We start from the raw sequence: 25,822 nt of genomic DNA, 5'->3' as shown, positions 1-25,822 counted from the left end.
CACAACTGGTCTGACCAGGTGTTTTGGGGGCTGGGCTGCCACAGAATCAAGCTTAGGATCCTCTCCATCCAAACGTGTGGACACAAAGCTGCACATTGGAATTTTATATTCTGCAGAGAGAAGGGAAGTTCAGCAGTGCCATCTCTGTGGTAGTGGTCTTCACGTCCAGACCACCTCAATTTGGTTTTATACTTAATTTCTCCACTTTACTTTGGGGTCCATTGGTTCTGAAGGGAAACAGGCATGAGAAATTTTTCTAGGTACCATGCTCAGGGCCACATGACTCCGCCAAAGACTGTGGCTGAATTGCACAGAATTAGGTCTCCCGCCCTCCTCTGAATCTTCAAACCCCCCTCCCTTGGCCAGTCTAGACTGAGGATGCAGTTGCCAGGAGTTTGGAGATGGTATTGTTCGTGGAGATGTTGCCATACATGCTTTTCCCTATTCTTTCTTTTCATATCCAAACCTAACCTGAACGGATGGTGACTCAAGTGGGTGTGGCCCTGCCTCTTGGGTAGCCCACCGGGCAAGGGCTGTAAGCCAGGGCAGGAGTCACTGCCTGAGCCTCAGGGGCACAGGCTGCTGGCAGGGTTGTAATCCGGCTGCCTGTGGAGAACTGGTCTGGGGAGGAAGCTGTTCCAGCAAAGAGCAGTTTTCTCTCCGGCTCAGACAGCTGTGGTGTGCCACTGAACAAGCCTTCGTACCCCTGAACTTTCCCCGTCAGTCATTTGTTCAATACGAGGAAACGCCAAACGTTATGTACAGAGACCTACGAACAAAAGGCAAATCTTTCTAAGCTGTGTAATCCACCCTAGTCTAACCTTTAAATTTTGCTGTGATGAACTTCTATGTTGTTTGAGTAAACCTTTGAAGACAGCGGTAGTCCTTGGGCAGGTGTGAATCAAGTCATATTGCTGAATGACCATGAGTAGGGTTCATTTTGTGGGTGAAAAGCCTTTATCACCATCATAGGTTTGATTGGACGTCGGCATAATTTACTTCCGCGGTATTTAGAGCTGCTGTGCCTGTTCCTTGACACAAAATCGGACGAGGCAATAGTCTGTTAGCTGTCTTTCAGGTTGGTGGCAGTCACTTCGAACATGTGTGATATTCTCTACCTGGTCTGTAGCTGTAACTGTGATGCACAGGCAAAGCAAAAATTAAAAAAACAAAACAAAAACACTTATGAAAAGCAAACAATGCAATGATATTAGGATATACACTTTCGTATTTTTATTCTTTTTTTTTTTTTAAATATATTTTATTGATTTTTCACAGAGAGGAAGGGAGAGAGATAGAAAGCTAGAAACATCGATGAGAGAGAAACATCGATCAGCTGCCTCCTGCACATCTCCCACTGGGGATGTGCCCGCAACCCAGGTACATGCCCTTGACCGGAATCGAACCTGGGACCTTTCAGTCCGCAGGCCGACGCTCTATCCACTGAGCCAAACCGGTTTCGGCGTATTTTTATTCTTATATAAGGTTATTTGCTGGCTACTGTTGGTCTCTAATTCAGTCTGTGTTATTTAAAATTGAATATATAAGTTATTTGGATAGAATTTTCATGTTTGGGGCCAGGTTGTTGAATGTATAGCTATACCACATTGAATGTGAATAATTATTGTAAACTATATTTTGCAACGTTTTCCCCTGGCTTTATTATATAAATTTTCTATTTGGCCAATGATTTAATCATATAATTTGATGAGTCTGTTCCCCCTTTTAAAAAATATTTGTGCTTTAGATGTAGTTGCTGGATGATTTTGCGGGTATCTATACTAGTCTTGTAATAAAAAAGCGTGGAAGCGGGAAGACATTAACCACAGAACTTATATGCGTACTAGAGGTCCGGTGCATGAATTTGTGCACAGGTGGGGTCCCTCGAGGTGGCCTGTGGAGATCAGGCCCCAGCTTGTGCCCCCAGCCTTGCAGCCCCACAGCCCCACCTGGCACCCTGCTTTGGCCTGGCACCACCCCCCCCCCGCCCCCTCACCTGCTTCACCATTCTGCCTGCGGGGCCATCGATTGGGGCCGGGATCCCTATCCCCCCCCCCGTCCCCCCCCGCCCCCCGCCCAGCTCCCATAATGCCTCCACAGCCACCAGCTACAACACTGGGTCGCCGACGCCTGCCATGTTCCGCGTTGCACCCTTGTGGTCAGTGCACATCATAGTGAGCGGCTGAACTCCTGGTCTCCCAGTCAAATTCCAGCGGAGGGGACAATTTGCATATTAGGCTTTTATTATATAGGACTAGAGGCCCAGTGCATGAAAATTCTTGCATTGGGATGGGGGGGTCCCTTTGCCCGGCCTACCCCCTCTCACGGTCTGGGAGCCCTCAGGAGATGTCCTACTGACGGCTTAGACCCGCTCCCATAGTCTGGCCTCCCTCTGTGGGAGGTGACTGGGCTGATCAGGAGAAGGTGCCGCCCCATCACCCTGATGCTGCTGCCACTGCTGGCCACTGCAGCTGTGAGGCCTGAGCCCAGGACCTTGCAGCCACTGTGGCTTTGTCCAGATGGATGTACACCCTAATTAGCATATTACCCTTTTATTAGTATAGATATGCATAACCCTTGGACGCAGATAATAGTGTAGTGAAGGCCTGGGGAGGGGGCGGAAGCAGGGAGGAGGGTGTCAATGGGGGATAAAGGGGAAGGGCATCTGTAATACTTTTTTTTGTTTTGTTAATCCTCACTGGATATTTTTTTTCATTGATTTTTTAAAATATATTTTTTATTGATTTCAGAGAGGAAGGGAGAGGGAGAGAGAAACATCAATGATGAGAGAGAATCATCAATCAGCTGCCTCTTGCATGCCCCCTACTGGGGGTCAAGCCCGCAACCTGGGCATGTGCCCCTGACGGCAGGAGTTGAACCCAGGACCCTTGAGTCCTCAGGCCAATGCTCTATCCACTGAGCCAAACCAGCAAGGGCTCCATTGATTTTTTAAGAGAGAATGGAAGGGAGGGAGAAAGACAGATAGCCAAACATCAATGTGTCTCTCCACTGGGTTGCCTCCTGCACGCCCGAGGATCCCCAACCTAGGTATGTGCCCTTTGACGGGATTCCAAACCCCTGCCCTTCAGTCCGCAGGGCGATGCTAACCACTGAAAAACCGGCTAGGGCGGTAATACTTTCAACAACAAAGATTAAAAAAAAAAAAGGCATGTAGAGCGTAGACAATGGCGATGGCCGGTGTAATTATTTTTGGCTATGGTGGATCTTGGTCGTGACCTGTATTAAGACCGGATTCCGGCGGGGAGGCCAACGAGACAACCTGCAGCCCCGCGCCCGCCTTCACCTCTGCACTTCTACGCGAGCACCGCGGACCACGCCACAACCTTCTCTGGCCAGAAGGGGGCACGATCCTCGGCTTTTCGGGACCGGAATTTTCGTCTCCCTCATGACGCCCGGGCGGGCGCTTTAGCAGGGCGGACCCGTGGGCGGGACAGAGCGCGGAGGAAGGTATTAAAGAACGGACGCTTCCGGTGAAGGGGAGCTGTGGCTGGGCTTGCTGGGATCATGGCGGAGAATCACTGCGAGCTTCTACAGCCGGCTCCGGGCGGCTTCGGGGCGGGGTTGGGGGGCGGCTTGTGCCGCCGCTGCAGCGTGGGGCTCGGCGCCCTGGCCCAGCGCCCCGGAAGCGTGTCCAAGTGGGTCCGGCTCAACGTCGGCGGCACGTATTTTCTCACCACCCGGCAGACGCTGTGCCGGGATCCGAAATCTTTCCTGTACCGTTTGTGCCAGGCCGACCCCGACCTGGACTCGGACAAGGTGAGGGCCGCGCAGGCCGGCCAGAAGGGGCCGGGTCGCCCTGGCCTGCGGCCCGCCGCACACCCCCTACCCCACGCAGAGGAGGCCCGTCCGGGCTCCGATCCCCGCACTCCCCTTGTCACTAGCTCGATCGACTCCCCAAACTCCCTGCTCTCGGCCGGGAGGAGAGGGGATGGCGCCCTAGCACCTACTCTCGAGGATCCCCAGCCGCTCCACCCTGCGCCTGTCTATCTAGCCCTCACTGATCTTCGGTGCCAGAGGTTCCCCACATCCCGGACTTGTAGTGGATCTACTTTCTTTTCCACCCTAGACTCTGTGGCCCCTGGTGTGTCAGCACCTTCTCTTCTCCGTCCCAGCGCACTTCCTGGGTTTGGAATCGGAGAACCCTGGCGTCCTTCGCTTTTCACATTCCAGACGTTTGACTTGATGCTGGCCAGGGGCGGCAGGTGACACGGTCACTCGTCTTCCCTTCCCAGTGACTTGCATTTAGAGAGTTGGTGCTTTATTGTGTCCAGCCACAACACGCACCCCATTGAGCATACTAAGACGGTGATGTCCATAGAGTGCTATTTCGGAGGGAATGTTGTTCATCCTAAGGGGTGGGTTAGGGGTTCATGGAAGGGCCAGGTGGGAAGTCTTTCTCAGACTGCCTTCTAACTATCCTAGTTCTCCCAGTGCCCTAGCAAAAGGATAGGAATTTCCAGGCTGGTTTGCAGCTTGTCCTTTGTATAATATAAAGTTCACACTGTTGTTCCAGATGGGAATAGAAAGGAAGTTATCTTGTTGATGACCTTTACAAGGCTGTGGTTAAGGCAGAGTATCTCGGAACTGTGCAAGCTGCATAGGATTGAAACTCAGAAAAGGCTGTTGGAAAATAGTTATTACCTATATTCATCCTCGGGAATTCACAAGCCTTCCTCTTGCTTTCCTGGGTTTTTTGGTTGGGCCTGTGCAATAGCACGTGGCTTCCTTCCTTGCCAGCCCAGCACTTGCCAGGCATAAGGCTTCCCCAAAACTTCACGTCCTTCACGTTTGAGAGGCATGCCAGAGACCATCCTCAGGGTGGCATGACCTGTGATCAGGAAACCAGAACTCTTGAGTTACTGCAAAACCACCACTCGTGGGTAAAATCAGAGTTTGAGATGCCAGTCCTCTGGTCCTCTCCCTCCCCACCTTCCACCCCGCCCCCCCACTCCTCATATTTCCTTTGCTCATTTGAGCAAGTTCTCTGAGAGAACTGACCTCCCAGAAAATGACAGTCATCTGCAGGATAGAAACAGGCTTTCGTGAGCTATGATTTTCCTTTTATAGTGTGGGTGTATGTTTTACTGTTTTGTTTTTATTTTTAAACAGTGGGTCTTAGTGGTCATTCACCAGCATTTCAACTCCAGCGTTCCTGTTTCGTATATTGAGTCAGATTTTAAATTGCTCTTGTCCTTCGGGTTGTTTTGAGGCAACGGATGTCTATTCAACACTGAAACAACTGATACTGAGCCAGTTAACTATAGCTTGCACAGTTAAGTCCATTCGTCCCTTTATTTGACTGTTTCAAGACTACTTTAAAAATTCATGCTTTACTGTAATAGTTCTCTGAGGGAGGGTAATTAATCTATCAGAATATGTCTGTGTTGTTGCTTTTCCAGTTATCATCCACTTAGCCATATTGGTTTGCTAAAATGTAAAACAAATTTATAACCTGAAGGTAATGTAGCAGTTACAGTTTCTGTCTCATAAAATAAAATAGTTGGTAGTAAAGGGTTAATTTTAGTCACAGATAATGTGAGTTTGTCAGAAAGAGTAATGCTAATTCACATTAGTCATGGTGGGATTTTTTATTTTGAGTGAGAAAATGTGTAAGATCCTTGGTCTCTTCAGTTTCTTTCTCCTTGGTTTTGAAGAAAGAATGTCCCAGAGCCCTGGCCAGGCGTGGTTCAGTTGGTTGGAGTGTCATCCTGTACACTGAAAGGTCTCGGGTTTGATTCCTGGTCAGGGCACATACCAGTCGGGCTTGGTACAGGAGGCAACTGAGAGATGTTTCTCTCCCTCCCTCCCTCTCCCTTCCTCTCTCTAAAAGAAGTAAAACTTATCCTCTGGTGAGGATTAACAAAAATTACCGCCCCCCCCCCCCAAAAAAAAATATCCCAGAGAGTCACTAAACCCTGAGAGAGGAATCTGAGGATTAGGGAGTAGGAGAGGGGATGTTTGGAGGAGTGGGACACTAGTAATTACAAAATGGAAGAGAAACAGGATGTTGATTCACAGGTAAAAAACTCAAGCCCTAACCTCCTAGTTAAGGTTAATGAAAGCATAGCTGGCAGATAATCCTAGGGCTGAAGCTCAGCGTGGGCCTGGTGGAAGATTCCCTGTTGGGCACTGGACTAGTGTTTATTGAGCACCGGGCTTGCAGAGGTGGTGCTTGGATAGGGGCTGGGTGGGGAGATCTAGAGGAGGAGTTCCAAGGGTTTGGAGGTCCCTGGGAGAGTGCCTGTGGCCTGCTGTTAAAGGAAGATTGTCTGGTGGGGAGCTCAGTCAGTGAAGCCATGTGGGAGAGTTGGAGTTACAGGACATTTTCGGAGTGCTTTTTTAGGAGTGGGCAGGCGGGTTGCTAGGGGAGGTGGGAGGAGCTAGGCTACAACTGGTCCACCTTCCCCTAAGTCAGTGGTCGGCAAACTGCGGCTCGCGAGCCACACGTGGCTCTTTGCCCCCTTGAGTGTGGATCTTCCACAAAATACCGACTTCTGCGCATGGGCCACAAAGTTTCAATCGCACTGTACGTGCGCGCCCGCACGTGGTATTTTGTGGAAGAGCCACACTCAAGGGGGCAAAGAGCCACGTGTGGCTCGCGAGCCGCAGTTTGCCGACCACTGCCCTAAGTCTTCACATTCCCTCTCTCAGGACTGAGCTTGAGTGGGACCCAGTGCCCACCATCCCCTACCTTCTTGTCTCAAGTTCTGACTCTGGGCCCATTGCCACCCTGGGTTCTCTTTATGGACAGTGTAAGTGTGAATTCTCTTCCTCCTGGGGCTTCCTCCTTGGGGCTGAGTCTGTCCTGGGTCACTGTTCTCTTCCAGGTTCCCTTGGGGGCTGGCCAGGTGTAAGACTCCTTCCCGGAAGTGCTTCGTAAATACTTGCTGTGTGATTCACTTTGGCTGTGTCTCTGTATTCCAGATACCTGGCCCATAGGTACTAATGAACAGGTTAGGCCTTGTTTAGAGCTGAGTCAGCCGTTTCAGTGTGGAGATACTTTAGAGGTTTGAGGGCAACAGGAAATACGACTACTTGTTGGTGGCTAAACCACTCAGATGAAGGAAGATTTGAGGGATTTGGTCTCTGCTGCTGAGCCCGTCGGGAGAAAGCTGTGGGTTGCCCATTTGCTTTGGTCCTGACAGGGCCGTTGTCCTGGCTTTGGGGCTGCAGATTCTGTGGCAGCAGATGGGTCTTTGAGGGGAGGGGCCATCACGGTGCTTCTGATGACTTGCCCTTTTCAGTTCTTTGCTTGGGCTCAGTCCAGGTGTACTTGGTGTTGGCAAGAGTCAGGATTGGAAAGATAGTGAAAGGAATTTTAAAGACGGGGCTAAGTGATGGGGCTGTGGGTGGAAATACGATATTTTAAGCCACTTGGCAAGAGAAGTGGGGATTATTCTGAGTGGAAATGGTAGATTGTTTAGTGTAACTAGATCAGAGGTGAAGGGCGAACTGGCCGAATTCTTAAGCGTGTCTCCCGTCCTGATGAGAGCTGTGCGCCGGCCTGTCTGAGGCCACGAGTGGGTGTCCTGAGACACTGGTGCGTGTCAGTTCACACTTCGCTGGAGGATGGGGCTCTGGGCCCGTTCTTAGCCCTGACCACGCCTTGAGGTCGGCTCAGGACCTGAGGGAATAGGCCCCTGTGTCCTGGCAGCGGTCCTCCTCCCCTAGTACAGCAGGTGCTTGCTCCCAGACGAGTGGTCACCTCTTCACAAGGTGCCCAACCGGAAGGCTCCTCTGGCCTGAGCCAGCCCTAGAGTCAGTGCTGGAAAGTCCTAAAAAGGAGTGAGAAGAGCTTGCTTCAGGGCAGCGGCCCCCAGGCCATCGGCTGTCCCACCCGCAGTCACCTGGGGGGAGCGGGAGGAAGTGGTGTCGGCCGCACAGCAGTTCCTCTTTCTGCCCCGTGAACACGGGTCCTTCAGTTCCTCTCCTCCAGCAGCAGTGACTGGTGTGTGTTTAAGCAGCGGGCAGAACACTGACTTTGCCAATAGACTTGAAGGGGAACAGAGGTGCCTCCCTGTGGCCAGGTTGTCAGTGGCTGCTTCCACCTGTGAGCGTGCGCCTGGCTCCTTTCCAGGGACTCTCCAGGTCAGCACTCACTGGCCAGCAGTCGTCCAAGTCCTCTAAAGGAGCTGGTTGCTTGGCACCAGGGGGGTCTGTGTGGCCTGGGTGCCAGCAGGCCTCTGAGCACCCGTGCTCTCACCGGGTCTTAATTGCCATCTGTCCCCACACTACAGAGCACCCAGAACATTCCAGTCTAGAACTGGTGGGATGTGGGCATTGGGTGGGATGGAGCAACCCGGCTGGTACTCTGGCCCTGACCGACTCCGCCCACAACTTAATTGGCTGTGTGGCTCCGGGCAGGTTAATGTGCCTCTCTGTCATGGCGGCCTTGTGAGCATTAAGGAAGACGATGACTGGAACACCTGCCCTGCCAGTGCTTGGAGCTGGGTTACTGCAGTCCGTAGAGTCGGCTCTTAATAGTCTTTATCTTACTTCTGTTCTTTTAGAAAGAATGTTCCAAAGTGCTTTCGTCTCCCCCTCATGATGTCTTTTGTTAATGTCCCTTACACAGCCTCACTGGCTTACCCAACCTCGTGGTGCCAGCTCCCACCTCAGCCACACACACCCGGCCTCCCCTGCTTCCTGGCTCCTCTTCGTGCTGTCCACTCAGAGCCCCTGGCTGGTTTTAGGACAGGTCCTGGAAGGCCAGTCCCTGCTGCGGGCACAGGAGCCTATGCCTGGGGAGGGGCACCGGTTCCTGGGCAGTCACTGAGGTTTCTTGCAAGAAACTTGAGAACATGCTCCCGAGTTCACCTGCCCTGGTGGCGTGTGTTGGGAGAGGCTCAAGGCATCCGGGGGGCATCTAAGTGGGGGTGCACCCACTGTCTCTCCCACAGTTGTGTTCTGGTGGGCTCTGGTTTCCTCAGCATTGGGCCTCCAGGATCTTGGCCTGCTTTGCAAGTGAGTTCAGGTGTGCGGGGATGGTTCTGGAAGGATGAGCTGGGCCAGCCACTCATTGCCAATAGATAGGCTGAGGTATCTCAAAACAGGTAAGGGGCGCTGAGTCCCAGGCAGTCCTAGTTATTTATTAAAAAAATCTTCAAGAATTTTTTTTTTATATCTTCAAAAATTTTTATTGTGAGAAGTACCATAAGCCACTTACAAGCCCAAAAGTATATGAATTAAATAGAACACATAATTTTTATACAGTTTTCTATACAAAAGTTTAGGAGGGGGTTAGGGAGCAGAGGAGCCACAGGCCTGCCCGTCAGCCCCAGAGCGAAGGAAGGGTGGACTCTGCACTGGATCCGCCAGCAGGGCCGAGCGCAGGAAGAGAGCAGAGGCCACCTGGGAGCCCGCAGGGCAGTGGCCGTGGGGTCAGCTGGTGGTGAGGGCTCAGGTGCCTCGAGAGAGCAGAGGGCCAGGTATGAACCCCTGGCTGGTGTCCTGTCTGCAGTGTCCTGCCTCCTACCTCCGAGTGGCTGGTGCCCAGGGGGACCGGAGACTCTGGCCCTGAGGAGCCCATTCCCAGGCGGGCAGAGCCCCCCAGTGTTTGCAGCCAGGGCCCCTGGGTTCTTACAACTGGTGCCTGCCCCCGGGGGTCATGATTCCCACCTTTTCCGTCTCTAGTTGATTTTTTAAAATATTTTTTTTATTGATTTCAGAGAGGAAGGAAGAGGGAGAGAGAGCTAGAAACATCAGTGATGAGAGAGAATCATTGATTGGCTGCCTCCTGCATGCCCCCTACTAGAGATTTAGCCCGAAACCCAGGCATGTGCCCTTAATCAGAACTGAACCTGGGACCCTTTAGTCCTCAGGCTGACCCTCTGTTCACTGAGCCAAACCAGCTAGGGCATGATTTTGTTTTTAAAATACATTTTTAATTGATTTCATGGAGGAGGGGAGGAGAGAGAGAGAAACATCAGTGATGAGAGAGAATCATTGATCGGTTGCCTCCTGCACACCCCCTACTAGGTATCGAGCCTACAACCTGGGCATGTGCCCTTGACTGGAATCAACCTGGGACCCTTCAGTCCACAGGCCGACGCTCTATCCACTGAGCCAAACCAGCTAGGGCTCTAGTTGATTTCCTAATGCCAGCAGTTATATGTTAAACACCCACACTAACAGTCACATGATATTTGCAGGGGATTTACATGCAGGAGCTTTGTACCTGAGATGTCTCTCGGGAGGGAAGTCCCTGATAAAACCGGACAGATGGATGTCCCCTTGCCTTGTGACGTAAATGTTCATAGCAGCTGTGACCTGGGCAGGTGGCAGGTCCACCATGGCTTTCTGCTCACGACTGTCCTCCGCCCTCGGGTGATGGTCTCTAAATGGGTCTGGTCCTGCTGAACTGAATGGGGCCCTGTGAACCATCTCCATATTCCTGGAGCTTGGTGGCACTCCCTCAGATAATCTGAGGCACAGTTGTTCCAGGAGCCTCCTCAGGAGGCTCACTGGTAGGGGTCTTTGCTTCTGGGGAGCCTCATTTGAGTCATGTGTGTCATCCTAAATTCAAAGCTACACTGAACAGTGTCTGCCTGCAGCTGGGGAGGCAACCTGGGGGTCAGGGTCCTGATGTCTGAGGGTTTTGTTTCCAGGGTAGGTGTCCAGGGGCAGTACTGAGGTCGGAATGACCTGGAGCCCTGACATATGCACCCTCGTCTCTACGTGGAGCCCTGTTTTTCCTTTATTCCCCGAGTGTGCCGGAGGGTTTCCGATCTCGGTGCACACAGGGCACTGTGGGGTCTCCTGTAGGGAAAACGAAGCCAGAACCAGCTGACACTCGTGCACGTGTGCGGCCTGTTGGCTGTGTGAGGCCCCATCCCTGCTGCGTGCATCTGGTGCCTGGGACAAGCGTCTGGTCTCTGGGCCTCCGTTTCCGCATTTGTCGTTGGTGATGTCTGCCGCTTCTTCCTGGTCACGGATGTGAGAAACTAGAAAACAAAGCAGAAGAGGGCATAGGTGAAGGTTTTATGTGCAAATTCAAAATAGATAAAAACTGTGCTTCTAATTAGGTCGGTTGCAAATGTTTGTGCACAGAAAATCCTATGCTTTTGCATTTAGATTTCAGTGGGAGAAATTTGACAGAGAGAATGTATTTTGCATTTAACTCAGGACACTCAGGCCTCTGACTTTCAGGTCTCCAGTGGCCATCCCTTTTCTGTTGCAACAAAGTAGTGGTCGTGTCCGTTTGTGGAAATGTGTTTGTGGAAATCCGGAAGTGATCGAAAGGAGCCAAGTGCAACAGCTCTATAAAGGAAACTGAAGGAGCTGGAGTGTGACATGTCAACAGAGATATTTTCTGTTTAGAATCTTGTGTGAGAGCCTGTCATTTTCTACATTTGTTCCTCGCCATTTTCAAGACCTGGTGTCGGAGTGGCAGCCCTTAGGGACAAGCAGCATCCAATTTATCCACGATGCGTGGCTGGGCAGTGCATTCAATTCTGCAGTTAAGGGCTGAGATTTCCCGCTGGGCCTGCAGCATGGGCCGGAGCACCTCGCTGTGTCTGTGGGTGGGCTGTTTGAGAGGCTGGGATGCCTTCCTGGTCCTGAGAACACTGCTGGGCGGCTGAGAGGAGTGGTGGCGCGGGTTCCCAGTCAGGGTTGTCCTTACTGCCTCCCTCAGTTGAGGAACCCTAGGTCAGGGGTCTCCTGGGACAGCATGTGACTTGGGCTCTGCCCTGCCTTTGCCCTCCCTATTCTCTTGAGAAATGACAGCAGGCACCGTGCTCTAGGCTTTGGCCAGGGCCTCATCTCTGTGTCCTGGCAGCCCCCGTGCTCAGGCCCAGGGTCCCATGGCGCAGGCTCATGGATGGCGGCTTCAGACCTCCCCTGGAGACCAGCAGCGTGGCTGGATCACCTCTGGATTTCCACAGACACACCAGGAATTGGACCCACCACTACTTTGTTGGAGTGGAAAAGCGATGGCCACTGGAAACTAAGAGGGTTCAGTGTCCTGACCTAAATGCGGGCATAGTCTTTCTGTCAAATTTCTCCCACTGAAATCTACATACAAAAGCATGGGATTTTCTGTGCACAAACATTTGCCATCAACACTCCCTTGGGCCCCCTGGGAGTGGGATTCAGGGGTCCAGCCAACCTAGTATTAGTGATCAACCCACTCTCCCCAGTGTGTGAACTGGAGTGAGGAGTATGCTGGCTTCCATTAAATGTTCAAGAGTCAAAGTCCAGCGTTTCTCTTTTTTTTTTTTTTTTTAAATATTTTATTGATTTTTTACAGAGAGGAAGGGAGAGAGATAGAGAGTCAGAAACATCGATGAGAGAGAAACATCGATCAGCTGCCTCCTGCACATCCCCCACTGGGGACATGCCCGCAACCCAGGCACATGCCCCTGACCGGAATCGAACCTGGGACCCCTCAGTCCGCAGGCCGACGCTCTATCCACTGAGCCAAACCGGTTTCGGCTCTTTTTTATGCCTTTAGGGTAGATATATGGTTTTACAGCCAGCACTTCACAAGTAGGTCAAATGCTAACCCAGTGAGAAGTGGGGAAGGTCAGTAGAGGGAATTGATTTGAAGAGAATGCAGTGTTAATTCTGGCTCTTTTACAAAAAAAAAAAAAAAAGAAAGAAACCCAGTCTGGCTACTCTATAAATGTAGCACACGCTTGTTATATAAGTTGAAGAAAGGACGGAAAGAGGGAGGAAGAGGAGAGATCCAGGAGTCTTAGCCTTGGTCCAGTTCCTTGTTTATAAGTGTGAGTACCCCAAGTGTACACCATCAGGTTCTCCTTACGGGGCTGGTGCAGACTGGTGGAATGATGAAGTGATGTGAATGCAGCGTGCTGATAGCTGTGCCTCAGTCACAAGCCACATAGTATAGGTATCACCGAGATGGCCCTGTCTGTGCTTGTGCAAACATGAGCCTAAGACTTCTGAATTTGTGATATTTTCTCTTTTTGTGTTCTGTATTTTTCTTTTTTCTTAAAATATATTTTATTGATTTTTTACAGAGAGGAAGGGAGAGAGATAGAGAGTTAGAAACATCGATGAGAGAGAAACATCTATCAGCTGCCTCCTGCACATCTCCCACTGGGGATGTGCCCGCAACCCAGGTACATGCCCTTGACCGGAATCGAACCTGGGACCTTTCAGTCCGCAGGCCGACACTCTATCCACTGAGCCAAACCGGCTTCGGCTGTATTTTTCTTTATTTCCACATTAGCAATACAAGCACATGAGGCTCTGAGGGGCTGAGGCGCTGAGGCCTGGCACAGGTGTCAGTCATGGTCTGGTCAGCCAGCCCAGCAGTGATGTCCGAGGGTGCCTGTTCACGGCCCACCCTTGCCAAAGCTCCTGGACTCTGGAGCACGCTGCTCACGCTCAGGTGCTCAGAGACGAGGCTTTTACAGAGTCCTGCTCATGTGCTTCTAAATGAGAGTCAAGTCTGTCGTCATCTGGCTGCAGCTGGGGATTAGGCCTGTGGAATTTCAGTGTCTTGGTGTAGGGGCCCTGGCATTTCTTGTAGAGTTTGAAATCTCCCTTCTGGTAAGCTCAGTGGTGAGAGCACAGTTCCCATATGCTGCTGCCTATCTTGTCCTAACCCTGCCATCTTGGAGCTATTTCTTTTTTCTCTTCTCTTCTCTTCTCTTCTCTTCTCTTCTCTTCTCTTCTCTTTTCTTTTCTTTTCTTTTCCTCTTTGTTTTTAATATTTTTTCGGACCTGTTTCTCAATGAAGCTCATCAAATCAAAATGAGTCCACAAGAAGAAATTAAACTAGAGAGTATTGACATGACAGGGGAGACTGCTTTTGAATTTCCTTACGTGCTGCTCATCAGTGGCAAAGCTGGACAGGCTGGCTTGTCGCTGGTGGGGGATGGTGTAGCCTGTCACTGAAGGCCGCTTGCTTTTCAATGTCTCAGGGTTTCCCTGGTGAACCCGCAGTTCTGGGCCCAGGTGGGTGGGCCTCGAGGCAGGTCTGGGTCATGGGCTCTGTGGCTTTCCTTCTGGGGGGAGTGCTTGGGCCACGTTGCTGGGAATGTTAAATAGAAAAGATAGCTGTTGGGACCGGAAAGGAGGAAAGTGTAAAGAAAGGGGAGTTTTACTATCTCACGTACTGAATAAAGAAATCAGCCATCTTGGGGAAGGGGGAAAAAGGGGGGAGTTTTATCTTACCCACTAAACAAAGAAGTCAACCACTGTAGGACTTGCCAAACAAGATGATCAGGTGTATGTACAAACATTCTGAGATCAGCCACAACAGTGTAGAAGGAGCCTTTGAAACCTAGTCTTCTACCCAAGATAACTGGCAGGGGAACTTTGAAACCTATAGGGGGAGGGTATAAAACCCCTTGGGCCCCTATCAGGTTATAGTTGAGTTGCCCACTTGTGCTTTAAGCCGAGTGCATTTTTAATAAACTTGCTTCCTTTACCTCCTTAATAAATTTGCTTGCTTTGCTTCAACACTGCTTTCTGTCACCTGTTTGAATTTCTTCTTAGGAGATTGACAAGAGCCTAGGAGGGGAGAGCTCTCCCCTGTCATTCAGGGGATTGTCCAGTAGCAGGACCAATATGAAGGAGCCACTGGGTGGGTGTCCTACCCTCAGAGGCTGGTGATGTCTGAGCAGACCTGAAGCTCAGAGAGTCATACCATGTGGGAGTAACACAGTATAATGAGGGTTCCTTTAAAAAAATTTTTAAATCATTTTTAGAGATAGAGAGGAAGGGACAGAGAGGAAAAAAACCACACCAATTTGTTCCACTTATTTATTCATTCCTTCGTTGATTCTTATATGTGTCCTGACGGGATCACAGCTGCAGCCTTGGCCTATTAGGACGAGGCTCTAACCAACTGAGCTACCTGACAGGGCCTGGATGAGGGTTCCTTCTAAAGCCCACTCTGGTTGTGTGTGACCTTGTGGAGGTCAGCCCAACTGCAGGTATATCTGGAGTGACTGGCAGGTTCTGGATGCCACAGAGAGCTGGCGTGTGTTCCGGGAGTGTGGAAGAGTGCCCAGCTCAGGGTAGTCACGGTTCTGTTGTGTGCCTGAATGCCTGGCCCCTACGCACCTCTCTCTCTAGGAATGCTCTTTGCCCGAGCTTTGTAAATTAGTGTGTTTGATCCTATGTGTCAGGATGGCCTCTGTGAGGTTTTGGGGAAAACATTTTTGTATTAAAAATAGAACAGCCCAGCTGGCATGGCTCAGTGGTTGAGCATTGATCTATGGACCAGGAGGTCATGGTTTGATTCCCCATCAGGGCATATGCCCGGGTTGTAGGCTCGATCCCCAGTATGGGGAGTGCAGGAGGCAGCCAATCAATGATTCTCTCTCATCATTGACGTTTTTATCTCTCTCCTTTTCCCTTCCTCTCTGAAATCAATAAAAATATATTTTAAAACATAGAACAAATTGCCCTGGCTGGTGTTTCTCAGTGGTTGAACATTGGCCCACACACTGCAGGGTTGCAGATTCGATTCTTGGTCAAGGGCATGTACCTGGGTTGCAGGTTTGATCCCTGGCCCAGTTTGGGGTGAGTGTAGAAGGTGACTAATTGATGTGTCTCTCTCACATCAATGTCTCTCTTTTTCTTTTCTCTTGTTCTCTCTCTTTCCCTCTCTCTCTCCTTCCTCCCCTCCCTTCTTCCCTTCCATATTTTTTCTGAAAATCAATGGAAAAAAATATCCTTGGGTGAAGATTAACAACAACAAAAAAATAGAACAAGAATTCAGTTGTAAAATTCACATGGATTTTCTTTTTTAATCCTTACCTGAGGATCTGTAGGGTTTGTTTTTGTTTTTTTTTTACTGATTTTAGAGAGGAAGGGAGAGGGAAAGAGAGAAACATTGATGTGAGAGACATACATTGATTGGTTGCCTCCTATACTCACCCTGACCAGGGATCAGACCTAAAACTTGGGTCTATGCCCTGATCAGGATCAATCCACCACCCTTCAGTGCACAAGCCAATGTCCTAACCAGCTGAGCCTCACTGGTCAGGATTTTTAAAGGTGGCTACACAAGGCACTGCTTTAACTGACTTAACTGGAGCTGTTGAGCCTCAGAAAGGGACATGTAGTCCCTCCCATTCCTGCCCTTTTCTGGATAAGCCTCACACTTCAAAGTCCAGCCCCAGTGCCAGCTCGCCCATGCCCAGTCTGGCACAGGCTACTGCACTTTCCCCTGACTCCCAGCCCCTTTTTTCTATCCCACCTTTTCCCTCCAGTTTTTTGTTGTTGTTAATACTCACCTGAGGGTATTTTTTCCATTGATTTCTACTGAGAGTGGGAGGGAAGAGGGTGGAGAGAGAGACAGAGAAACATCAATGTGAGAGAGCACACAGATAGATTGCCTGCTGCACACACTCTGACGCAGGCTGGGATTGGGCCTGCAACCCTAGGTACATGTTCTTGACTGGGAATCGAACCTGGACCCTTCTGTCTGAGGGCTAACGCTCTTAACCACTGAGCCAAACCAGCCAGGGCTCCCTCCAAGCTTTTGAAGCTTGGGTTACCTTTGTGTATCTTACGCTGCTCCACATACTGTTGGCACTCCATAAACGCCCCTTTCACCGTGGCCAGTGTGACCGGTTGGAGCACTGTCGCATAAATCTAAAGGCTGCGGGTTCGATTCCCAGTCAGGGCACATACCCAGGTTACGGGTTTGATCCCTGGTCAGGGTGTGAACCGATCAATGTTCTCGTTCTCCCTCTCCCTTTCTTCCACCCTCTCTCCTTCCCATCTTCTCTCTGAAAAATAAAACACAAACCAAAAATCCTTTCTTCTGCCATGTCCCAGCTCCAAGTGCCATGTCCCAGCTCCAAGAGCCATGTCCCAGCTCCAAGGCTGTGGCTTGTGTGGCCTTGAGTCCAGGATCTAATCATACTGAGGCTGGCCCTGAGTCCTAAGCACCTTGTGACAAGGGAGGCTCCTTAGGGTGTCCTGAGGGAGGAGATGAGCCTTGTCCCCTCTGATCTTCCCTACATAACCTTCTACCAGCTGTCTGTGAGGTGGCAGTGAGCTGATGAATCACTTGTGAGCTTGGTGAGTGCCAATGCCATGGTTCAGCTCTTTTCATCCATGGGGGTGAGGGGGGAATGCCCCTCCATTCCATGTTCTGACAGCTCTGTCCCTTTCTTTTCAGACCTTGGCCCCTTTGTAGGAAATGCTGGTCCTTTTCACCAGCAGGGAGGCTGCTGAAGTAACATTTTCCCACAAGCTGGTCTGTGGGCTCCTTTAGCCTTGCTAAGAGAATAGCAGAGGGCCAGAGGCCAGGAGACAGGGGCGGGTGGGACAGTGTGTGACCATGCCTTCTTAGATGGGGGGGGAGACAGAAGATGAATTTGGGAAATCTGTGTGGTTGGGGACAGGAAGTCCATGGGGGCGGCAGGGAGCAAGTGGTGGCTGGAGACTGGTCTGAGTCCAGGCCTGTAGGAGAAAAGGGCACAGAGGTGCCCTGGGCTGAGTGGGAAGTGCCTCCATGGCTGGAACCTTAATTGATCTGATCTAAATAGCAGCTTTATGAAGGTGGACTTTGGGAAGAAACCCTGGGAACTATGAAGGTTTACTACATAAATTCCAGAATTTATTGTTCATAAATGAAAAATCGGGTCCTAACATGGGGTCTTGCTTCGTGGTCCAGACACTGCCTGCCTCCTTGTGTCTCTGGCTGTGGGGCCTGTGGGTATGTCACATCTAAGAGGTTTAGGAGTTTCCACTGCTCCACCTCCCCGGCAGGGATGCCTGCTGCTGTTCTGGTGCTGCGGCCAGCCAGCTGCTCTTGTTCGCTGTGGCCCTCACCTGCTAAGGACCTCTTGTGAGTCCCGAGATCCACTTTGGACAGGGAGGCCACATTGACTCTCAGACTGGTTTACAGAGTCACAGTCTCAGGGTGGAGACCTCGGCCCCCTCTGCCCTCTTTGGGGCCCCTGGCCCAGGTCCAGGCTCTGCCTGGGGAGGGCAGGCTGGCTTGCAGGGGGGAGCAGGATTCTCGATAGGCTGAATGCACTGGTGTGGGGCAGAAGCTGTTTGGTCCCTCACCCATCAGTAGCCCCACTGGAAGGCTGCCTGGGTGGGGTCATACTCATCAACCCAAATCAGATATGCAGCCAACACGTCTTCGGTGTCCTGGCAGCATTGGGCCCATGGCCTTGATGGATCCCAGTCCCTATCACATCCCCCTATACCAGTGATGGCGAACCTTTTGAGCTCGGCGTGTCAGCATTTTGAAAAACCCTAACTTAACTCTGGTGCCGTGTCACATATAGAAATTTTTTGATATTTGCAACCATAGTAAAACAAAGATTTATATTTTTGATATTTATTTTATATATTTAAATGCCATTTAACAAAGAAAAATCAACCAAAAGAATGAATTCGCGTGTCACCTCTGACACGTGTGTCATAGGTTTGCCATCACTGCCCTATACTGAGGTGGCCCCCACATGCCTGTTACTCTGCAGCCTCTACAGGGTGCACTCTAGTGGTGTCATTGTATGGGGACTGCCCCCACCCTAGTATCTACCTCCCCTGGCTATGGCTGCAGCAGCCAGAGAGGCTGTGGTTGGAACTGACTCTGAAGACTCCAGTGAGCAGCAAGGGGTCCCTGACCCTCAGAAAGGTTCCCATTCCTGGGGGTGGAACAGGGCTGGCCAAGGGGTAGGAGCAACCCCTTTGATAGTCTGTTTTTTGTTTTGTCTTAATATTTATTGATGAGATTATTACAGAAGTCCCTCTTTTTTTCCCCCCATTGCCTTTCTCCATCTGGTTCCCACCCCACTCCAGGCCTTCATCACCCTATTGTCTGTGTCCATAGGTAATGCATCTATGCGTCTAAGATCTTTGTTTAATCTCTTCCTGTGCCCCCGTCCCCCTTCCCTCTGAGAATTGTCAGTCTGTTCCATTTCCATACCTCTGATTCTATTTTATTCACCAGTTTATTCTGTTCATTAGATTTCTTATTTATTTTGATTTTTAGATTCAACTGTTGATAGGTATGTATTTGTTGTCATTTTGTTGTTCATATTTTTGATCTTTTTATTTTTCTTCTTCCTCTTCTTAAAGAATACCCTTCAACATTTCATGTAATAGTGGTTTGGTGGTGATGAACTCCTTTAGCTTCTTCTTGTTTGTGAAGCTCTTTATCTGACCTTCAATTCTAAACGATAGCTTTGCTGGGTAGAGTAATCTTGGTTGTAGGTCCTTGCTATTCATCACTTTGAGTATTTCTTGTCACTCCCTTCTGGCCTGCAAAGTTTCTGTTGAGAAATCAGCTGACAGTCATATGGGTACTCCCTTGTAGGTAACTATCTGCTTTTCTCTTGCTGCTTTTAAGATTCTCTCTTTGTCTTTAGCCCTTGGCATTTTAATTATGATGTGTCTTGGTGTGGTCCTCTTTGGGTTCCTCTTGTTTGGGACTCTGTGCTTCCTGTACTTATAAGTCTATTTCTTTAACCGGGTAGGGGAAGTTTTCTGTCATTACTTCTTTAAATAGGTTTTCAATATCTTGCTCTCTCTCTCGCCTTCTGGCACCCCATAATGCAAATGTTGGTACACTTGAAGTTGTCCCAGAGGCTCCTTACACTATCTTCATATTTTTGGGTTCTTTTTTCTTTTTGCTCTTCTGGTTGGGTGTTTTTTGCTTCCTCATATTTCAAATTGTTGATTTCATTCTCAGAATCATCTACTCTACTGTTGAATCCTTGTATATTATTCTTTATTTCAGTCAGTGTATGCTTAATTTCTGACTGGTCCTTTTCCATTTTTTTGGAGGTTTCTAGAAGATTCTTGAGTAACCTTATAACTGTGGTTTTGAACTCTGTATTCAGTAGTTTGCTTTCTTTCATTTGTGACATGTTTCTTTGTCTCCGCATTTTGGCTGCTTCCCTGTGTTTGTTTCTATGTATTGGGTAGAGCTGCTGTGTCTCCTTGAGTTGATAGAGTGGCCTTGTGTAGTAGGTGTTTTATGGGGCCCAGTGTCTCAGCCTCCCCAGTCACCTGAGCTGGGAGCTCTAGGTGCACCCCTTTGTGGGCTGTGAGCACAGTCTTGTTGTAGTTGAGACTTGATTGCTGTTGGTGTCACTGGGAGGAATTGACCTCCAGGCCAATTGGCTGTGAGGACCAGCTGCGACTACAGTGGGAGAGCTGCTGTGCAGAAGACACCCTATGGAGCAGGACTTGCTTCAGTGGGGCCTTGGTGCTCACTGAGTCTGCCTCTTGAGTGTGTCACTTATGGATGTGTAGAGTTGTAATGTAGTGTGGTCTGACACTGACCACTGGGTGCACTGGCTCCAGGGAGGTGCAAAGTCAGCCACTGCCTGGGGCCACCCAACAGGAGCTACCTAGAGATCTGCAGATTCCTCCTCTTTGTATTGGGTTTGGAAGTGCCCAAACGAGGCCCAGCTATGAAGCAAGGAAGGCTGGTGCTGGTGCTGGGTCTTAGGCCTTTTATTGATTTATTTGGGGCTCCCTGACTCAGCTGCAGCTTGTTTTGAGAGACTTTAGCCTGAGCAAGGACAGGCCATTCATATGCAAAAGCCACTGCACACAACTTGAGTGGGGTTGTAAATTAGATGAGGTGGGGTCTTAGGGAATCACCAGGGCAGAGCAAACAGAAATGGCTGTCAGTCAGCCCTGCGACCGGGCAGGTCCCAGCATAGGAACAAGTTCCCTGCGAGCACCTCCATCTGGGAGAAAGCAGCCCCCTGAGTTCCTGCCCCAATGCCAGACATTCCAGTTCCTCCTCATATGTGTCTGTGTTCCCCAGAGCCTTGCCCTGGTGCTGGAGCTCAGAGGAAGCAGGACCTTGTAAGTTCAGTTCATGGTGCCAGCTTTTTAAGAGGAACAGCTGGGTCTCCAGCAGCCTCTGTGTCACTGAGCCCTAATCCACAGTGGTTTTTACAGCCCGGAGTTCTTTTCCCAGCTCTGGGACTCTGGGCTGGGGGTCTGGTGTGGGGTTGGGACCCCGTGCTCTTTGCAGAGACAATCTCCTTCCCTGATTAAAAAAGCGGCACACGTGGGTGCCAGACCAGCCCGTTGCGCACCTCCTGCCGGTCTCAGTGTGCTTTCTTTACTTCTCTAGTTGTAGGACTTCCATTCAGCCAGCTTTCCTGCGGTTCTGGGTGATGGTTGTTCTGTATGTTAGTTGTAATTTTGATGTGGCTGTGGAAAGTGGTGAGTACAGGCATTTACCTACGCCGCCATCTTCTGTCCTCCTGATGGTCTGTTTTTAGACAGCTTAGCCTCTGGGACCGCTACCCAATGGGTGAAGCTTCCTTGGTGACCAGCAGTCACTGTGAAGCTCTGGGAAAATGAAGTTCTGTTCCATGTGCCTTTGACCCAGGCCATCGCCCTGACACTCAGTCCTGCACACTCGCCCAAGGAGTAACCCCAAAATGAGAAGGGCAAGCACTGGCCGCAGAGGCCCATGTCTTGGTGTCCTTTAGAAGTGGACCCACCAGTGTCAGCCCTGCCTTTAAGAGCTTTCCACTAAGGAGAGTCTGTTAGTCACTCTTGTGGGATGGTTTCTAAAATGGAAAAGGATCAGCTTTTTTTTTTCTTTCTTTGTTAATCCTCAGGTCCGAGGATATTTTACCATTGATTTTTAGGGAGAGTGAAAGAGAGAAAGACAGAAACATTGATGTGAGAGAAACACATCGATTGGTTGCCTCCTGCAGGAGCCCCAACCAGGGCTGGGGTCAGGGAGGAGCCTGCAAACAAGGTACATGCCCTTGATCAGAATTGAATCCGGAACCCTTTGGTCCGCAGGCCGACGCTCTATCCACTGAGCCAGACCCGCGAGGGTGATCAGCTTTTCTTTAGAAATTTTTTGTCCTGTGAGGAAGGAGACTCAATACATAATTGCCTTGCCTCACAGTAGCTAAAGGAAGGTTACCTAGTTACAAAACAATTTCAACTTGGCGTAGACTTGAAATGGTGGCAGATAGGAGTTGGAGGCTGCAGACGGCAGGAGGCATACAACACTAATTGGGGTTTCACTGAAGTGCCATGAACGATCTGGTTGTGGGTAGGCTGTGAGGCCACTGCTTTCTTGTCCAGGATTCACGTTGGTGCTTTGTTCTTTGCAGGATGAAACAGGTGCCTATTTAATCGACAGAGATCCCACCTATTTTGGGCCCGTGCTGAATTACCTGAGACATGGAAAGCTGGTCATTAACAAAGACCTTGCAGAGGAAGGTGAGTTGAGAGTGGGATCTGGTGAAGATGACAACTGGACTCCTCTGGGCCTGAACAGGCTCTGTGCCCCAGGGGCCAGGCTGGCATCCTGAGTGCCCTTGCCCCCTGCAGAAGTCCTAGGTGCCCAAGTCTCCTCACTCGCCCCCCCCCCCGCTTTCTCACAAATGTGTCCCATGAAGCAGCAGATGATGGTCTCAGAGAGGTGAGAGGGCTGTTTAGCATGGCCTCTTCCCCTTTTCTCCTCCAAGAAGTGAAGGCTCATTAGAGCCAGGCTGGCCTGTCAGGACCATTGTAGCAGAAGGGCCTGGGGACTGTGGTCCAGGCCCCTGCAACCCCACTCCCTGGCTGCAGGGTCCCCCTGACTGTGGGTAAAACTATGGGCTCCCTCCTCCAAGTGTCTAGTTAGTGATGCATGAGGGTGGGGACTCCTCCCTTGGGAGACCACCCATTCTCAGAGATGCTTTGATTTAACAGTCTGAGGGTGGTGTGTTAGGAATGTGCCCACCATGCGAGTCTCCCAGGCGTCCCTCTGTCTCAGTCACCCCGGGTCTGCTCTCCTTCCAGGGCACCACTGTATTATCACCTTTGGGTTCTGTCTGCACGTCCCAATGCCATACTACATTCCGACTCAGGTCACAAGGAGCAGGGATGCCAGGCGCAGCCCTGTGGGCACCGGGTCTAAGGCTGGTGTATGCATGCTCTGTCTGTGCTTGGCTCCACGCACCAGGGAGGTCTGGAGAGGCTCAGGGCACTGTGACTCACAGTGGGCTCTGGCTTCTCTGCTCTGCTTGTGTCCTGGATTGACTGTCAGTACTGAACTTTGTCCTCCCTCAGCTCTCATCACATCTTACTCCAGGTCTTTTCTGGAGCGTTTTTTTCTTGCTCACACACTTGCATGGTTTGGGATCCCCTTCCTTTGTGTTGTGCGCGGGCAGCTGTACAATTTGAAGCTAAACTTCACAGCCTCTTCTCAATGCAATTTGCTTAGAAAGGGGTATTTGATGTGACCAAGCCCTGCCAGTTGGCCTCGCTCACCTGCTTTCCTACTGGACTGAGACACAGTGTTTTCAGGAGCAACACCCATGTGAACACCATTTCCTGTTGTTGCCCTTCGAGTATAGTGCATGGCGTGTCCAGGTGGAAGAAAGATGTGCCCTTTAGGCCCAAGCACTTGTCCTAAAGCTTCCGGTGCTCATTTGTAATGCCCTTCAGTCCCCACCCATGGATCTGAAGAGAGGAGTTGACAGTTGCCTTAAGTCATCCTGAAAAGAAACAAACTAGATTTTGCCTCTCTTTGGGTGGCTACTGCCTGCCCCAACCTTCACCCTCTGTCGTCTCACCTGGGGACCTTGTTAGGAGGCAGCCTGAGTGGGTCCGGCAGCTGGAGTCCACGGCTCTGAGCTCCTGGGGTTGCCAGTGGGAACTGTACCGTGAAGAGTGAGTTCTAGCCAGATGACTAGGCTCTCTCGGAACCTTCTGGAATACCCATGAGGAATCCCTGAAGCAGAGCCGCTCTAATTTGTTTTTTAGAATTCTTAGAGATTTCAAGTCCCTAAATAAGGTACATTACGAAAGGCCATCTTTGGGGGAAAAAGGAGTTCCTAAATTGGAAAAAGAGTCCTAGAGTGAAGACTATGCCCTCAACCAGCCACAGTCTGACACTTGAATAGGGAAACTGATGTGCTGAATGACTCAGAGACCTGCACAAGGCCGCCTGGCCAGGCCTGAGCCCCTCACGGAGGGGAGGAGAGAGTTGGCCAGCCCAGAGAGGCAGATGCAGGCTGTGGAGGGAAAGATGCCTGTGTTCCATCCCACATGCCCAGCATGGAGCTTGCAGTCCACACTCGTGGACCTGTGTGTGAACCAGCTGTATGTGAGTTCTGCACCCAGCAGGTCACGTGGAGGGATTCATGCAGAAGTATGTTCAGTAAACACATCATTCTCCATGGGAGCCCTCCTGAGAGCCAGCAGTGTCTGCGTGGTGGCTTTTGGGTGTTAGGCTGGGGGCTGAGGAGCCTTTAGTGGTCAGGCATAGGCCACAGGTCCATGGTGAAATGTTTCTTTTTTGATTTGGTGAAAATTATAGTTATTTTTCTTTATTCCAGGAGTGTTGGAGGAAGCGGAATTTTACAATATCACCTCACTAATAAAACTTGTAAAGGACAAAATTAGAGAACGAGACAGCAAAACATCACAGGTGAGACCAGTGACGAATGTGCTGGAAGCTTCCGAGGCCTGGTGCAAATGTGGAGCTCCCCGCGCCCCCCCCCCCCCCCTTCCTCATGAGGCCTTGAGATCTGGCTGTCTTATCTTGATGACCGTCTTCCTCTGTAATTGTTCTAGTGCCTGATGGCACCGTGGCAGGCATGAAGGGTAAACTCATCTAGCCCTGTCCAGCCTCTCCTCAGGACGCCCACCCCAGTGTCTCTGCTCTCTCCCCCTCAGGCTTCCCTGTTCCTCGCCACCTCCTCCCCCTCCCTGGGCTTTCCTCCCCCCTCCAGCAGCCCCACTTAATGAGCTGTGTGGCCTGGACCAGTACAAACGGTGTGCCTCAGTCTCCCCTTGCAGAGGGGCATAGTGGAGGCAGAGGAGCCCCTTGTCACAGGGCCGATGTGCGGACTAGAGGGCTCAGGCGAGGTAGTGCTCCAGTGTCACTCCCTGTTTCACAAATTAAGGCAATGTGCTTTAGGCTGTAACCCTGTCGCTTGAGTGTCACTAGTGTGAGTCACTGCTTTAACATCACAGAACAGCTTAGTGCTCCTACGGCCCCTTCCCCTTGGCTACACACGTGTTGTGTGTGGTGGCCGCCTCCTCCTGCTAGAGTAGCAGCTCCATGAGAGCAGACCCCCTCAGGGGCTCCCAGCACCAGAAATGCCTGGAGCAGAGCTCAGAGAAGGTTGGATGGTGGCTGGCTCAAAAGATATGTCCATGTTTTGGAAGCCAGTTCAGTCCACGCCAGTTCATGTCTGAGCTGCTGTGCATGAATGAAAGCTTTGCTAGGAGCAGGGGCCGGGCTGGTCCCGCATTGCTTTCAGGCCTTCCCATCAGTCCCTCCCCAGCTGGGCTCAGGGACTTGGTGTGGTTCCCTGTAGAACAAAGATGGTCATCCTCGTGCATTCACATCTAGACACAGGTGCTCTTGGCATTTTAGGAACATGACTCATTTTACTTTGGAATGTCGCAATTGAAATATATTTGGAGGCAGACAAGGAAGAAGGAAACGGCAGCTGTTCCAGCCTGTTTGTCTTGTTTCGGTGTATGTGTTTGGGGCCACTTCAAGGCATCATGACCAGAGCCTGAGAGGTGGAAAGATATGTCAGCCTCACCGGTCTCCTGTTGGGCTGTCTCCAGAATCAGCAGCCGGGCAAGATTGCTGGGCTGGGGCAGGAGCAGCAGGGCATGTGGAGCCTGTCTCACCTGTGGCCCTTGTTCTTGCAGGTGCCAGTGAAGCATGTTTACCGTGTACTTCAGTGTCAGGAGGAGGAGCTCACGCAGATGGTGTCCACCATGTCCGATGGCTGGAAGTTTGAACAGGTGAAGCGCACATGCATACCCCCCCGCCCCCACCTGGATTGATGTCAGCTTGTTAATTACAGTGACCCCACCTGGGTCCTCAGGGTTGTTGGCCCGAGGGACCGTA

At 50.7% G+C, this 25,822-nt stretch overlaps 1 protein-coding gene across 2 annotated transcripts in view; it reads left to right on the top strand.

The window, feature by feature from the left end:
• The first annotated feature begins 3,453 nt into the window (after window positions 1–3,453).
• The window catches only part of KCTD5 (potassium channel tetramerization domain containing 5), a 33,969-nt gene continuing 11,600 nt past the window's right edge, over window positions 3,454–25,822 (top strand). For both annotated transcript variants that reach the window (XM_081089295.1, XM_081089294.1), the window contains exons 1-4: window positions 3,454–3,777; window positions 22,074–22,182; window positions 24,288–24,379; window positions 25,621–25,716. In XM_081089295.1, the coding sequence (XP_080945421.1) occupies window positions 3,526–3,777; window positions 22,074–22,182; window positions 24,288–24,379; window positions 25,621–25,716 (549 nt within the window). In that variant the 5' untranslated portion in view covers window positions 3,454–3,525. The remainder of the gene's footprint in view (window positions 3,778–22,073; window positions 22,183–24,287; window positions 24,380–25,620; window positions 25,717–25,822) is intronic.

Source organism: Myotis nattereri (genome assembly GCF_964212035.1).
Source record: "Myotis nattereri genome assembly, chromosome: 4".
NCBI lineage: Eukaryota > Metazoa > Chordata > Mammalia > Chiroptera > Vespertilionidae > Myotis > Myotis nattereri.
Note: the sequence above shows the minus strand (reverse complement) of the source record. Positions and strands in the feature narration are given on the sequence as shown.